The sequence below is a fragment of the Cryptotermes secundus genome, unplaced genomic scaffold (genome assembly GCF_002891405.2).
Source record: "Cryptotermes secundus unplaced genomic scaffold, Csec_1.0 scaffold1093, whole genome shotgun sequence".
Classification (NCBI taxonomy): domain Eukaryota; kingdom Metazoa; phylum Arthropoda; class Insecta; order Blattodea; family Kalotermitidae; genus Cryptotermes; species Cryptotermes secundus.
In genome coordinates, this window is record NW_019740666.1 from 56,863 (window position 1) to 72,673 (window position 15,811).

The window sequence follows — 15,811 nt, forward strand, 5'->3', positions numbered from 1 at the left end:
TATTTTGTAATCAACAAGTGTGTAACACCGGTCAAAGTTTGACACTTCTCTGGCCATTATCTCCGTAACCGTTCAACTTTGGACATAGGTGTTTTGGGTTATATCGGCATACTTTAACATAAGGAACACCCTCCCGAAGTTTGGCACATTCCTCCTGGGACATCCTGTATATAAAATTAGTAAAGACAGATTACACATAAACGACACATACATTGATACTTATAACTCAATATTTTAAACCAAAATCAGAGGTTATAAATATAATAGAAAATATGACAGAAAATGGCTCAGAAATCATAAAAAATAATTGAAAAGAAATAAAAAACATATTAAAAGTAGCGATGGAGCAAAACTATTTCCAATTCTACCAACAATATTACAAACAAACTGAAGGATTATCAGTGGGTTTTAAACGATTTAAAATGGAGGATAGCTTTGCCAATCGAAATAGTAAGCTATATCAGTAGTTATCAAAGGATATATAAAAGCAAAAAAGAGACAAAATGATAAATGGATAGAAGAGGCATCTAACCCAAATAAAATAATATGGCAGATGATAAATAAAATAATGGGCAAAGTAGGAAAGGATGATCAGGGGATTTGGTTACAAGGATATAACAGGAAAATATCCCACCCCCAAGGAGGTGGCTGACACACTGAACTCATATTTTATAGACAAAGTTGAAGAACTCGTGGAGAAAAACAAGAGTAAGAGCAAAGAAATATCGTTAAAAAAAGTTGTAACAGGAAACACAAATTCAATGAATTTTTGGCCAATCTCGGAAGAATAAATTGTCATAGAAGCGTCTAAATTAAAGAGCAAATCCTCAGTGGGAGCTGATGGAATCCCAGATTTTCTTATAAAAATATGCATCACAAGTATAAAAAAACCACTCAATTTTATATTTAATGAAGCAATAAATCAAGGGGTTTTCCCTGATTTATAGAAAATTGCAAAGATCAAGCCAGTTTACAAAAGAGGAAACAAACATGAACTGAGTAACTATAGACCTATATCGGTGCTATCAGTATTCTCAATGATCTTGGAAAAAATAGTATACAATAGACTGGTGTCCTTTACAGCTAAATTTAAAATATTAACTGAAAAAAAATATGGATTCCAAAAAGATAAATCAACAATATCAGCATGTCAGTCGTTTATCGGGAAGATATAAGAAGCTCTGGATAAGAAATTACTACCAGTGGGTATTTTCTTTGATTTAACAAAGGCTTATGATGTTATTAACCATGATATTTTGCTAGAAATATTAGAGCATTATGGGATAAGAGGGCAAATTAATGCCTTGCTAAAATCATATCTAACACTGAGGGCACAATATGTGGAATTAATTTCTAAGGGCAACAGGGACTGCATGACTCATTTTAATTCAAAAATAAGGAATGTAAAGGTAGGGATTCCACAAGGGTCAACCTTGGGCCCGTTTTTGTTTTTGATTTACATAAATGACCTACCCCTCCATGTAACTAACAGGGAAGTGGTGCTATTTACAGATGATACCAGTATACTGGTAATAGAGAAGAACAAAAATATTCTTCAAGGCAAAATAAATAAGGTAATGAAGCAACTCGAATCTTGGTTTCCAATGAATAATATGGTAATAAATAATGAGAAGACTACAGCAATGTATTTTCATATGAATAAACTACAAGATCATTGAGCCAGTAATTACCTTTAAAAATATAATAATTAATTACACAGCACAGTTTAGGTTTCTTGGTATTAATTTAACCCACAAATTAAAACGGAACATTCATATTCAGTTGGTCTGTACAAAGCTCAGTAAGGTGTGTTACATTATAAAAGCTTTGAAAGGCGAAGTAAGCCCATGTGTCCTTAGGAATGTGTACTTTGCTAAATTCCAATGTCAAATAAGTTATGGTTTGATACGTGTATTTGGGGGGGGGGAGAGTGTGAAAGTAAAAAAATTCTGATTTTGCAAAAAAAAGGGTTCCCCGAATAATGAAAGGGGTAACAAAAAGAACATCATGTAGACCTATATTTAGAGAATTAAAAATTTTAACGGTAACATGTTTGTATATTTTAGAGTTGTTACATTATTTCAAGAAATATAACATTTACACCACAAAAACTCTGACCTACAAAAGTATGACATGAGAAAGAAAGAAGACCTTCACGTGCAAAGTCATAATACCTTAACATATGAGAAGGGTGTTACAAATATGGCTATTAAGCTTTATTATAGAACTGCCTTTGGAACTAAGAATGGTAAAAGCAGACAGAGAATTCCTACATAGACTCAAAAGATATTTACTGGAACACCCATTGAATAATTTGCATGAGTTCCTCTCAGAAGGACAGTTAAACGAATAAGATTCTCCTTGATAAACAGATTTAAGTGTAAATAAAATTACTAGTAATTAGGTGAAGTTTTTAATATGATTCAGCCTATAAAGGGAATGGAAGTCTTAAAGGAGATTGCACTCCAAATTATTTAATCATTATCAAAATTGAATTTTATCAATAATAAATACAAACTACTCCATCCAATGTGACATATAAGTTTTTACTACATTAAAACTTATCTCCCTTGCATGTTTCGGTCCTTACGGGCCATCTTCAGAGGGAACATCATTACAAACTGGAAACTACCATCACAATAGGTGTTTTGATTTAAGATACCTATACTTATATCCTATAATGCACAGTATGCATAAAGTCGAACGTTTCACAATCACAGCAGCTTCCTGGTGTTGTAAAGTTTTTAAAAGTTTCTAGATGTTATTTAAAAACCCTTTATTGTCAATAGTTAATTTTTTTTTTAAACCATGTAAGTTTGTGTCCGTACTCCTATCGTCCTTCTTGTATGGGGCAGATTTTGTGCCGCCTGTCTATCTTGATGAGGAGATTCTTGATGTCGTCCAGGGTTTGTTCGTGGCTTGCTGTGTTGTTTCACAACACAATTTTGAAATTGTTTTATGATAGTTGGCAAACAACTGAAAATAAATTTTAACACTTTGATGCCTGAAATTCATCTAAATCATATTTAAATATTAAGTCCCTACCTCTCAAGAAATATATCATCCCCATTACAAAGACAAACTGCTTAAAGCTGTACAAGGCTAATAATCATTGCATACTGTGAGAATCACACAAAACCCATAAATACAGTTTGTGGACAAAATGTGTATGTCTTTACTGTACATGTTGTTCATACAGTATCTAAGGTGCTTTAAAGGGTTAAAACAGGTTACATCTGCTTTTCACCATATCTCATTTGATACCACATAACCTCAACACTTTATATAGTATCATAAAATAACTGTATAAACCATTAGCATTACCCATTGTCTCCACATTATTTACATGTAACTCCTGAAGGCATACAAAAGATCTACATCATTCTTCAAATTCTTGTATTCTTTTGAGGATATCTACAGTCTGTAAATTATAGCAGAGCTGTGCATCACTTAAAATTTCAAATTTTTTCCATTAATATGTTAAAATGGGGACACATATATAAAATCATCATTATTTATCTTGTAGTTTATATGCTCAAAAATATTCCTTGCATGTGTTGTTTCTAGCCTTGGTATCAAGTATCTATATTATTCCCTTCTCCTAGTGACAACCATGAAAGCTTTCTGGTTCAGTGCAATTCTGCAAAGCAATAAAAGCATGCCGCATCATACTTTATTGTCACTAATCGTGCTTCATGTTTCATCACCATTCACTAACTCGTGTGCCTTTCTTGTTCTCACATTGTACCTTCTGCTTGATGCGTCATTACTAAGTATAAATAAGTTAACCACTATTTCAGTACTACATAGTAACTATTCTAAATGTCTGTCACAGTCATCACTGTTTGTGGCATAAATGTCATACTCATATTACCATCTAGATCTTCCTCACTACTCTCTCATCGTCATCCTGCTTCCCAGGATTAGGCACAGTTGGCATGTTATGGGCACTGCAGAACAGAAACTTTTCATCTATTTCAGAATTTTCCTGAGTGTCTTCTATCTCACGGTTCTTAGTTTAAATTTTAGTGGGATTCTATCAAAACTTCATTCTCATTGCGATTTGCAACGAATATCCTGGACGTAAGAACAATAAGAGGGGCCAACTGTGATAGTGATCATTACTTAGTACAGGTTCAATATAGATGCAAAATAAGCTGTCAAAGATCGAAGCAGTATGAGAAATGTAAGAAATTTAATATTGACAAGATTACAGAGAGTGATAAGAGAGAAGAATTCCAAAATAAAACTAAAGAAATTAATGACAATAGAGCAAATAAGGAAGTAACGGTAGAAGGGATATGGGTAGATTTTAAAACCGCAATAATTACAGAAGCCGAGAGGACTCTGGGGTATCAAGAGAAACAGGATAATAGAGAATGGTTCGACTAGGAATGTAGGTAGAGTATAAACCTCAAGAACAAGAAATATATGGAAAGACCAACAAGAGCAAGAAATGAAGCGTATAAAGAAGCAAGAAGGAATGCATACAAGATTTGCAGGAAAAAGAAACAGGCCTTTCTAAATGAACAATTACTGCAAATGGAAGACTTCAAAAATAACAAAACAAAAAATGCCTTTGGGCAAATCAAATATAGAAGGTTTCAAACCAAAACAGAATTTAGGGCTTCTAATAAATAATAAAATAGAGATTATGAATACATGGAAAGAATATTTTGAACAATTATTAAACCAAAATCAGAATATGGAAGATAATGAGGACAATGAAGAAGAAAATACAGACAATGGAGAAGGGGAAGAGGAAGAGATAATAGAGCCCCCAAAAAAAGGAAGAAGTGGAAGAAGCACTAAAGGAACAAAAACTAAATAAAGCACCAGGAGGAGATAACATACCAGCAGAATTATTGAAGGCAGGAGGACAAGAATGAATAACAGTACTCCACAGAATTATAAATAAAGTGTGGGAAGAAGAAAAGATACCANAGATGGGGGAAAGAGCATTATATGTCCCATATTTAAAAAAGGGGATAAATTAACATGTAGTAACTATAGAGGTATATCATTACTACTGACAGCATATAAAACTTTAACACGGATACTAAAAAAGAGACTGGATCCATATATAGAAAAAATAATAGGAGAATGTCAAACAGGATTTTGACTCAACAGGTCAACAATAGACAATTTATTCACCCTGAGACAAATAATGGAGAAATGCTGGGAATTTAATACAAATATTTACCTATGATTCACAGGTTTTAAACAAGCATATGATACAATAATAAGGAAGAAATTAAGGATGATTATGTCCACTTTTGGTATTCCAACAAAATTAAGTAGAATAATTAACTTAACAATGACAGAAACATTCAATCAAGTTAAAATCCAGAATCAGTTAATGGAATGCTTTAAGACAAATCAAGGATTAAAACAGGGTGATAGTTTGGCACCATCACTATTTAATTTGGTATTGGAATATATAGTGAGGAAATGTAATGTAGACACAAGGAACACAATAGTGTATAAACAAACGCAAATAATGGCGTATGCGGATGATATTATTATAGTATTGAGATCCCTAAGAGCAATGAAGGAGATATATAAAGAAATAAAAACCATAGCAAAAACAACTGGCTTAGAGGTGAATGTAAATAAAACTAAAATGCTGATACAATCCAGAAGGAATCCAAGGCAACTGGAGAAATTAACATGGAAGGGGATGGGATAGAAATAGTTGAAGACTTCATATATTTAGGACCGAAATTCGACAAAGATGGAGAGGAAAATCATGAAATAACAAGAAGAATAAAACTAGCGAATAATTCATATTTCTCGTTACTATCAGTTTTTAGATCAAAGGATATACACCGAGCGATTAAAATAAAAATATATAAAACAATGATAAGACCAGTGATATTATGGAAAGAGGAATCAGTCATCAATTCATTCGAGAAGAAAATCCTAAGACGAATTTATGGACCAATAAAAGAGAATGGGATATGGAGAATAAGATATAATAAAGAGTTATACAAATTACATAAGGAGCCAGAGATCTCAGTGACGATAAAGCTAAAAAGATTGCAATGGGCTGGGCATGCACAGAGAATGGATAAGGAGCGTATCCAAAAGAATATATTATATAGTACAATAGGTGGTAGGAGACGTGCTGGTAAGCTAAGAACTAGCTGGATTGATGCGGTGGAACAAGATGTGAAGAAGTGAATGGGTGTAAGGAACTGGAAGAGAGCAGCGCAGGGCAGAGAGGAATAGAGGGGCTTGATAAGGGAGGCCAAGGCCCGACATCAGGCTGTTGCGCCATAGTAGAAGAAGAAGAAGAAGAAGAAGAAGGAGAAGAAGGAGAAGGAGGAGAAGAAGAAGAAGAAGAAGAAGAACTTAATATACACATAACATTAGCCACCATGAGAACCTCATATCTCAAACCTCTGGAAAATCATAAACCATGTGCATTTGTAAGTTAGCACAATAAGAGATACAGGAACAGTACATTAAAATTACACCAATTTTATTGAATGATGGAAAGATTATGATTCAGAAGAAAATATATGAATGTGAACATATATTACAGTGAATTCAAACAGATTACATAATCCATGCATCATAATGGATTACTTATTAATACTGCATGCATATAATGACATTCTCATATAGAAAGGTATGATTTATACAAGCTATTTAGTGCTGTTATGATAGTGCAATCCCGGAGGCTACAATTGGCTAGGAACTTGGATAGGATAGAGACATGAAATTATACAGAACATTGTTAGGAACACCTCTTGGAAAATGTCATACTGAACACTGATGAATGGGGGCATAATTGTATGATGGATCCCAGAAGAAAAGGTTGTAAGCATAGATCATGAATGGGGATAGCTCAGAATAGTGTCCAATGCTGACCTTTGGTATCACTGATGTTGATACCAGGGTTTTAGTGAGGTTTTCACGAATACTTCTCAAAGAACTCTCTTCAAAATATATAAGGTAAAGTTATCCCTGTGCTTAGTTAAGCATCACACCATGAAGACAAACTGGGGACTGGAAATACAGCTCCAAGCAGTAACCTTGGCACCAGATGCAAGTCAGTGGTCAGCTTCATGCTCTGGTCACTTTAGCCCCATGGAAAGAGCCCACAGTACCCACTGGAAATGAGAGTGGGTGGACTCCATAACTAGTATGGATGCTATGAAGAAGGACAAACATTTTAATCCTGCCAAGAATTGAAACCCAGTTCCTCAGGTGCCCAGCCTGGAGCTTAGTTACTACACCAAGACATCGCAGTTCCCTTCAAATAGCACAAACTAACTGTGGTACAGAATACATGCAAGAGATACATATATAAAACTTATTCATGGGTCTTGATCTGAAATTAGGTCACCAGGTACCAGGAGATTACATAAATTTCACTATTATAATTCTAAATGTATATACTTTGTGCCACAGCATCCTTACTTATTCGTTCTCTTCCCTCCTTGTTCTCATCTTTCCATGCTTCATAAGAATATGGTATCAGTGCTCCATTACAATCCAGAAAAGACATCGTTAATATGCAGCCTTTCAATCGGAATATTGTTCCTGAAAATTAAGAAAAAAATTAAAATCACAAGTTTTGACTGTAGTAGGCTTTTTATGTGGGTATATTGAAAAAGTTGATTTGATCTAGTGTTCAGTATATTATTTAGAAAGGTATAGATGATTGTCTCATGACATTCTATGAAATATAGTTGAAGTGTGTAAGCTGAGGAATTGTCTCAGTTATACAAGCAGGTTGGAGGGAAACATCCCTTTCAAGAGGCTCACTATGTTTCACATCATAGATGAGAAATGTAATTAAGAGAAAAGATTTACTTTTCCATGGATATGTTTTCAGGAGGAAAAAATGGAGTTTTGAGAAAAGATGGCCCTTTTCTGGGCCACAACTGACACACTTCAGTCCTGAAGATGGAGATAGCATGTTTCTATAAAACATAAGTATCTATCTACAAGACAACATGGTGTCACAACTCTGAAGACCATAATCAGATCAATCACCATTATGAAAACCCCTGAACTTATACAGTTAGTACACAATATAATGGAGTTCCTTTCACTTTGTCATATACAAATACAGAAATTTTTTCAATAGTTAGTAATTGAAATTACTTTGTACCAACTTGCATGAATGTATGATTAACACATTAACTCAAACATTTAAATGCCAGCTTATATCTTCTGGTCAAGTGGTCATGGCTAAACAGACTAACACAGTGAGTTTCAATTGTAAAAAGAAACCTTCCTGTTGCACATATATATCAGAAGTTCATACATGGTGTCATGTGTTGGGTATATGTCATGTGACAAATAACTTCACGCCGTCTTGGATATAGCGAATTTATTCCACATTCGCTCATACACTTACAATTCACAATTACACAATTATTGCCATCAGCAGTATCACAATTACAATCAACTCTCGATTATCCGGGATAATGGTGGGGATGGAAATCACGATTAATCAAAAACCCGGTGAAGACAAATTTTATTAAAAGTAGTACTGTAATACTGTACCTTCATAATACTATAGGCCTACCTGTATTTAAATTTATTCAACCTCATTTTTATGTCATCTCATGGCCTATTTAATACTTTTTTTACATTACACTGAAATATGAATTAGTTATTTCAATCACAGTCTTCAACAACATCCAACATTTTTTACGAATATTCACACTTAACACTAAAAAAAAAATTAATATTGTCGTTTACTTTTTCGCGGCATTTTCCCTTTTCTGTTGAATACTTAACGCAACACGCTTCCTTTTACACCCTGATATTTTGCTAACGCGCTTGAAGATCGATACAAAGATACTAACTGGGGCGATGTATCTGTCCTTGAAACTTTCCACAAATCCTTGCATTCTTTCACCCCTACCCTAGAACATTGTGTTAGCATAACGGGACCAAAGAATGCAGAGCTCGGTTCACACTAGTGCGAAAATAGTGTTACAACTCGCCATGTGAAACAAAAGTGAATGAATGTTAAACAACATATAAGCCTCAAAAAAAGCCTCAGTAGCCCCGGTTAAGCCGCGAACCGGTTAATCCGCCCCCAGATAATCGAGAATTGACTGTACATCCACTGCTCTCGGCGACTGCTAGACTTCTGCTGCACTCGGTGACTTCGTGATCCTCACTGTGTCACTCCTGATCTCACACTCTCTCACATACTGCTCAGCCGGCTTTTTTATACCTTTCCCTGTTGCCTCGTGTTACAGCGGTGTCCCATATTACGTTGAGCAGAGCATGGCCCGGCTCGCATGAGTGACGTCATGGCTTCCAGCCATATCTTCCGCGCTACCCTTTCTTTCACGATCCTAAGCTCACCCCCTCCTTCTCTCCCGAAGACCACGTGATTTCCCTTTCCTTTCTATCCCTGTGTCTCGGGAGGAAGTATGTTGGAGAGCGAGATTTTAGTCTGATAAGTGGATCCACTTGGGTAAGCACGTCTTGCGGACCAGCCAGGGATATTTGCTAAATTTCAGTTCAAAGGGCTCCTGTTTTAAAATTGCGTTTCGGCATACTCTGGGTCTGGCCACAGACGTGGGGGTTTACAGTCGCCAGTTATCGGGGGGGATGGCGTGGCGGCGATACGAGAGTTAGTTTTTTCGTATAAATACATATATTACTGGCTGTACCCGGCCACGCGTTGCTGTGGCAGATCGAGTGAATTAAAAAATTCTGTTGGATAATTAACCGTTTCATCTGCTTCCACAACAGTGTCGACGGACTTGTATGTGACTGCCTCGCAGTGAATGTTAGACTGAATGATATTGTTTAGTTCGTAGACGTCTTTGTTCTTGGCCGCAAGAATAGCCCGTTCACTCAGCCAATCGTGATTCTTATAACTGGTTTGAATAATGGGAAATACTTTTTCAACCACTTCGTCTTTTGACGTCACTAAATTGCAGAAGTTATGAGGCAACGAAATCGTCCTGAGGTCAGATCAACCGGCACCTTTCCGTTCCCAATTCCCAGCAATTGATGTGAGAATATCTCAGCTGATCGATCGTTTTGCAGCTGGACACGCATATTTGTAGTTAATTTTAACGTCTTTACGTGTCGCCACAAAGTAGAGTATTTCAGCCAAGCATTTATTTCGTCCGCTGGTGTCGATCGAGNTACCTGTCACAGGTGTGACATCTATATAATAGGTATATAAAAACACGCGCGCATTCGAATGCAACGTTGTGTCAAAATTTCGAAGCAATCGGTGAAAAACATTCGGAGATTTAGGATCCTGAACAAACGAACATTTACATTTTTATTTATATAGATTTTCTTGAGGCCACCTGTGACTGAGGTTTGTTTAGCCTGTATTATATAGATAGACATGTAATTTCTTGATTGCCGCCTGTGGCGGACCAGTTCAGTTTAGTTATTCTGTGTATTTGTCTTGATGCCGCATGTGGCTAGAAAGGAAGTGACCGTGTATTCAAATGTCACTGGGCCAGTGAAACTGGGCAGGTTGTTGAGTTGATGCCGCGAGGTGCGGATTAATGTTGGGTGGAGAAACTCAGCCAGGTTTATTTTATCTGTATATATATTTTTGTCATAACTTATTTTTGTGTTTATTAAACATTGTTATTGTTATTTTTGGGTCTGTCATTGACTTCAATAATGATTCTCCGCAGCGAGCTTGGTTTCCCACGACGATCTTAGGGAGCATTGTAAACATGACGCCAGGGCCAGCGACGACGAACCGCTCCCGACTTCACTGACGCTGGGTGGTGGTAGGGTGAAGACGGGAGTAGTATCGGTTCAACGTCACAGTGAGAAGTGCTATTACGTCACCGCGGGGGAGGGAGGTGGAGTGTTGACTGGCCTGTTACCGTAGCAGCGACAGCGCTCCGACGCAATTACATCACTGCTGGTGGGGGAGGGGGTGTCCTGCATAGCGCACCTACGTCACACTGCTCCCTCCTTGAGGCTGTTTATCCCGAATAGCCTAACGGTGTGTCCCTGTTCCTTTCCTTCCAAGGCTGTGCGTGCTGCATCTCCTGTTGTTTCGGCTACTACTCTTGCAGCGACTATTCCCCGGCCATTACATCCTCTGCTTCCTTCTTAGGATTGTTCGTCTCGAGCAATTCCATGGTCCAGCATGCGTCGATCTGTTGTTTCACATTCACTCAACACTTTCATCCATTGCTCATTCACTCGTTCTAGCTGGGGAGGCAGGTGTTTCTGTGTTACCGGTTCCTCCACCATAAGCTATTCCATTTTTTCCGTTTTGGAGGGGGTCAACCCCTCCACAAGGTCAAATCCTTGTCTTGTCGTAGGCTGACAGAAGATCTAATGGCGTCTTCAGTGGCAAAACACGTTACAATAGTTTTGCACCTGAAAGCTTGCACTGCAATATGGAAAGTTTATGAAGCAATTCAGCATCTGTTGAAGGAACCACAAATTATTTTAATGACAATCTATGGGGATAAGTCAGAAATTATCCGCACTTTCTTCATAACACATCTCTAGCTTTGTCACACTGTCTCCTATGCATGCATTGTTAGAGATGGTACTACTGTGGTCATGTGATCGAAGTCTTACCTTGATTGCATCATTTTCCTTGATGCTGTGACAGTGGAAACATGGCCGCTCTGCTAGCAGTGTGCACCAATGACTAACAAAGAACAGTGATCCGATTTCTCTGGTTGGAAGGTGTGTCAGGGGCTGAAATTCATATGTGGGTTCATCACTATGAGCCAGAATCCAAAAGCCAGAATATGGCGTGGAAACACCCGGGTTTGCAAACGAAGATGAAATTCAAAACTCAATCTTTCGTGGGAAAGGTGATGCCAACCGTTTTTTGGGACTCAAAAAAGCCTATCCTGGAAGACTACCTGGAAAAAGGGTGTACGATCAACAGTGCAAGATACAGTGATTTGCTGGCCAACAATCTGAAGCCAGCAATTCGCACCAAATGCTGAGGCCTATTTTCGAAGAAAGTGTTGTTGTTGCATGAAAATGAACACTCACACAAGGACGGCCAGACCGTTTAAACCATTAACCATTTGTGTTTCGAGGTGCTGGAACAACCTGCCTACAGCCCAGATCTCGCCCTTTCTGAATATCATCTCTTTGGACCGCTCAAAGATGTTTTACGAGGTTTTTGATTTTCTGCGGACAAAGAAGTGGGGGAAGCGGTGCATAAATGGTTGCGCAACCAACCGAAAACCTTCTTTGTGGAGGGAACACGCAAGCTTTTGGACCGCTGGACCAAGTGCATAGAAAAGGGAGGACACTCTGTAGAAAAATGAAGTACTTGTTCAACCCCTACTTTTGTATATATGGATTGGAAAAACAAGAGTGCAGATAATTTTTGACTTCCCTACGTACAATATAATGCTTTCCATCATGTGATAACAGAAACGATGTTCTATAGAGCAGCAAGTGCCATTCATGGCAGAGAATGCAGATTTCTATGTCTGCAGATTCTACTGAAATCTTCTGTATACTAACCAATTGGTGAGACAATGACAGGCTGTGTCAAACGACTCTCCCCTGGTGGTGGAACGTTGATCATTACAGTCAGTACAGAACCCAAGCTTGTGCCAACCCAGAGTGTAGGAAAAGTTGATGGATCTATGAATAGAAGGAGATCATCCAGTTGTACATCTGAGTGTAAACCAATTAAGTGAGCAGCACATCAGTCTGCACTGATAAACTTTTGTTACAGTAACAAGACTGCTCAAAACTTGATCTTCCCCGTAAATGTGTATATTTACAAACACAATCATCTGTAGTGAGACTACCATGTCCATTCTCATCTGTAATGTAAATATTCACATCTAGGTTCTTTACTGATTCATAATGTCATGTGTGAGCAATGTTATCATATAATATGATCAATACTTCATACATCACTGTGCTTGTAATAAACACATTTCAGAATTATAAGGGTTCCATCATGATCATTTTCATATGTGCAAAAACTTACAGCTATAAAATATCAGAAAAATACATTTTTTAATTTAGATGTTTATGTCTGACTGTGCCCACACTTGCGTGGGTTTCTCTTTGAAATAATGAAATCGCTTATATTAATATAAATCCATACACATACATTCCCATTGACCAGCACCCTATTACTTAACAACCACAGTGCCAAATATTGACTGTCTCATGCAACCAATATGGGGAATCAAACTCAGGACAGCTAAAGAATATTTAAATATGCAGTATGATATATTTCTCAAAATAGGCTCATAACTGTCATTCTGGGACAATGTTTAACCACCTCAAGTTACTAAATGAATATGCAGAGTGACCTAATGTCTGCCTTTGAAGCCTTTGGAAGTGAAATTTCAGCATTTGATGCAAGGAAACATGGAGATTGGTCATACATGAAGGAGACAAAGAATGCATAAATAATTTTACTGGGGAGAATCTCTTGGAAAAGAGAGAAGGTGATGAAAGGATAAAATTAAGATTAATCTTAGGGAAAAATGTGGTAGGAGGTAAAAATAACAAGTTTTGGTATTACAGAGATTAATATAGATAACATGAAGAGCACAGCCATTTAAAGTACACAATATTAATATCTGTTTGACAATTATAACTTTATAATGCACATGTAGTCTATTTGGGTGACGATAGAATTATGATGCCAATGCCATATATTTAGTATAAGTACAGTGGCATTACATAGCAATATACTTGCTTCTTCTTGCGATATGGACTCCATATACTAGTAAATGTTCTCTGTTCCCCTCCTTTCTTTTTTAGTTTCATTACAAATTCACTTACAATAAATATGAACTTACCAGATTTTTTTGTATAAGAGTCAGCAAATGCCAGGCACTGTATAGCTTCAGAGCTTATGTTCTCTAAACTGGACATGCTAGAACTTCTGGACCTTGAAAATGAACTGTCAAGTTTATCTGATTAAAAAAAAAGAAAAAGAAAGAAAAATGTGTATTAGTTACATGAAATACATCAATGTGTTCAAGTCTCTCACAGCTATAATTACCATGCACCTAAATAATAAAAAACAAATTAATTATAAACTGCATTTTTAAATAGCTATTTTGTCTTTAGAGGCATAATATGATGTTCATATGAATGTGGTATGAATAATGTTAACACATTCTCTCTACAATATTCTAAACTAATTGTACAAGTATCATAAGCTGCAGAGCTACAAATTCAAGTACTCCAAAAACAAAGGTACTTTCAACAGCAAAGAGAAAGATATTTGAAGAACTTGTCTTAAATACATCTATAGACCTAGATGGCTAAGCTTCATAAATTATTATTTATTACATTTTAATCTCTTTGTCCTTAGGAATTGGCAGCTACAGTTTAATGTATGACTTCAGCTTTCAAGAATAAGTCATGTAGCATGTCTTCTGTGCTTAAAACACTACAGTTGACACCTTTAAAGTTAGTATGTCTGGAGGGGGGACAGGGGGGTTGGTAGTTCTTATTAACAGCTGGAAGTGGGCAGTGAAGACATGATTGGACAAAACCAAAAATCATATGTTCACCTCCCATCCAGAACCCAGTGTCAGATATGTAGATAGGCTGAAGATGGCAACCACAGTGTTTCTTGAAACACTGGAAAAACCTTCAACATCCTACACACCTTCCTCCTGAAAGCCAAGGTCTTACACTGAATTTTAAACTGAACTCAATTTAACAAATATAGTGGCATAAATGATCCATAGACTTTAAGGAGTAAACAATTCTCAGTTAATGGAAACAATGTTACATTTATTGTGATGCTCTTTGCAAGGAGACTAAGTATTCTTTTTAAACCAGTTTGCTTTTAAGACATAACTTGCAATATGCATTGTGACTTAAATGCAACAACATGAAAACACAAAACAGTCAATGCAACAGAGCTTAAATTGCACATTATTAATTTTTCCTACATGTAAATTCAAAATTTTCAATTTAGAAAGCAGAATAATTACAGTATGCTGTTTCTAATTTGCACACTTAAGCTTGCTCTGTGCATACATCATCCAAAGTGCATCACAACATATATTTTTTAAGCATTCCTGACAAGCATTACTACCACTAGCATGGATAAGCAGTAGCGACCACGGGCAAACAGCAAAATCTTTTGGCATTTCCACTGACAAGCTCCTTAGCTCAAGAAAATCTCAATAAAAATAATAAGTGACAGACTGATATACTATATTAGTGTGTACAAATTATCTTTGCAGGAAAAAACAGAATTGTGAAGCTTTCATGACTGTTCATTAACATGATTACTTTTGTACAACAGTAACTATTATTAGTGTAATTCTGCCATTTGAATTGTCTTCCATATTCAATACCAATAGGTATGGTACCTGAAACTCATTGTTTTATGCTTAAGCCAGAGAGTTAGAAAACACATCACAATGTAAGCCAATAAAAACAGCATGATACTTAGCCATTGCATAAATCAACCATGCTGTGATGCTGTTCTCTTTAATGGAATACTGGCAACAGAGGATAAGATAGTGTTCCAACTTCATGATGTATTCCGTTCATAACAAAACAGTATGGAACACAACCCCTGTTGAGAACCTGACTTCTGGGCTGTGCAATGAAAAGAAGATGAATGGAAGTAATGCAGCAATGGTTCCAGCTGCATACGGAAGGGATAAAGGGTAACACAGTGTAACTAAGGCCTCTGAATAATCCATACAAACTTTATAGTCTTACCTCAGTTAGTGGACTTGACCAAATCCACTGTGCCTTCTGTTGAGAACAGCCAGGTCTAAAAATATTTGAACTAACTAACTGCATGAAGTTGAGTACTTTTCAGGAAGCTAACAGTTGCTCAGCTGCTCAAGAACTGATACAACTG

General features: G+C 36.7%; 1 protein-coding gene across 4 annotated transcripts in view; it reads right to left on the reverse strand.

Moving 5' to 3' along the window:
- LOC111872575 (syntaxin-binding protein 5) overlaps window positions 1-15,811 on the reverse strand; it is a gene marked incomplete at its 5' end in the record, with an annotated part of 121,891 nt that overhangs the window by 46,651 nt on the left and 59,429 nt on the right. For all 4 annotated transcript variants that reach the window (XM_023866626.2, XM_023866627.2, XM_023866624.2 and 1 more), the window contains 3 exon segments: window positions 7,429-7,551; window positions 12,469-12,591; window positions 13,773-13,889. In XM_023866626.2, coding sequence (XP_023722394.2) covers window positions 7,429-7,551; window positions 12,469-12,591; window positions 13,773-13,889 — 363 coding nt within the window.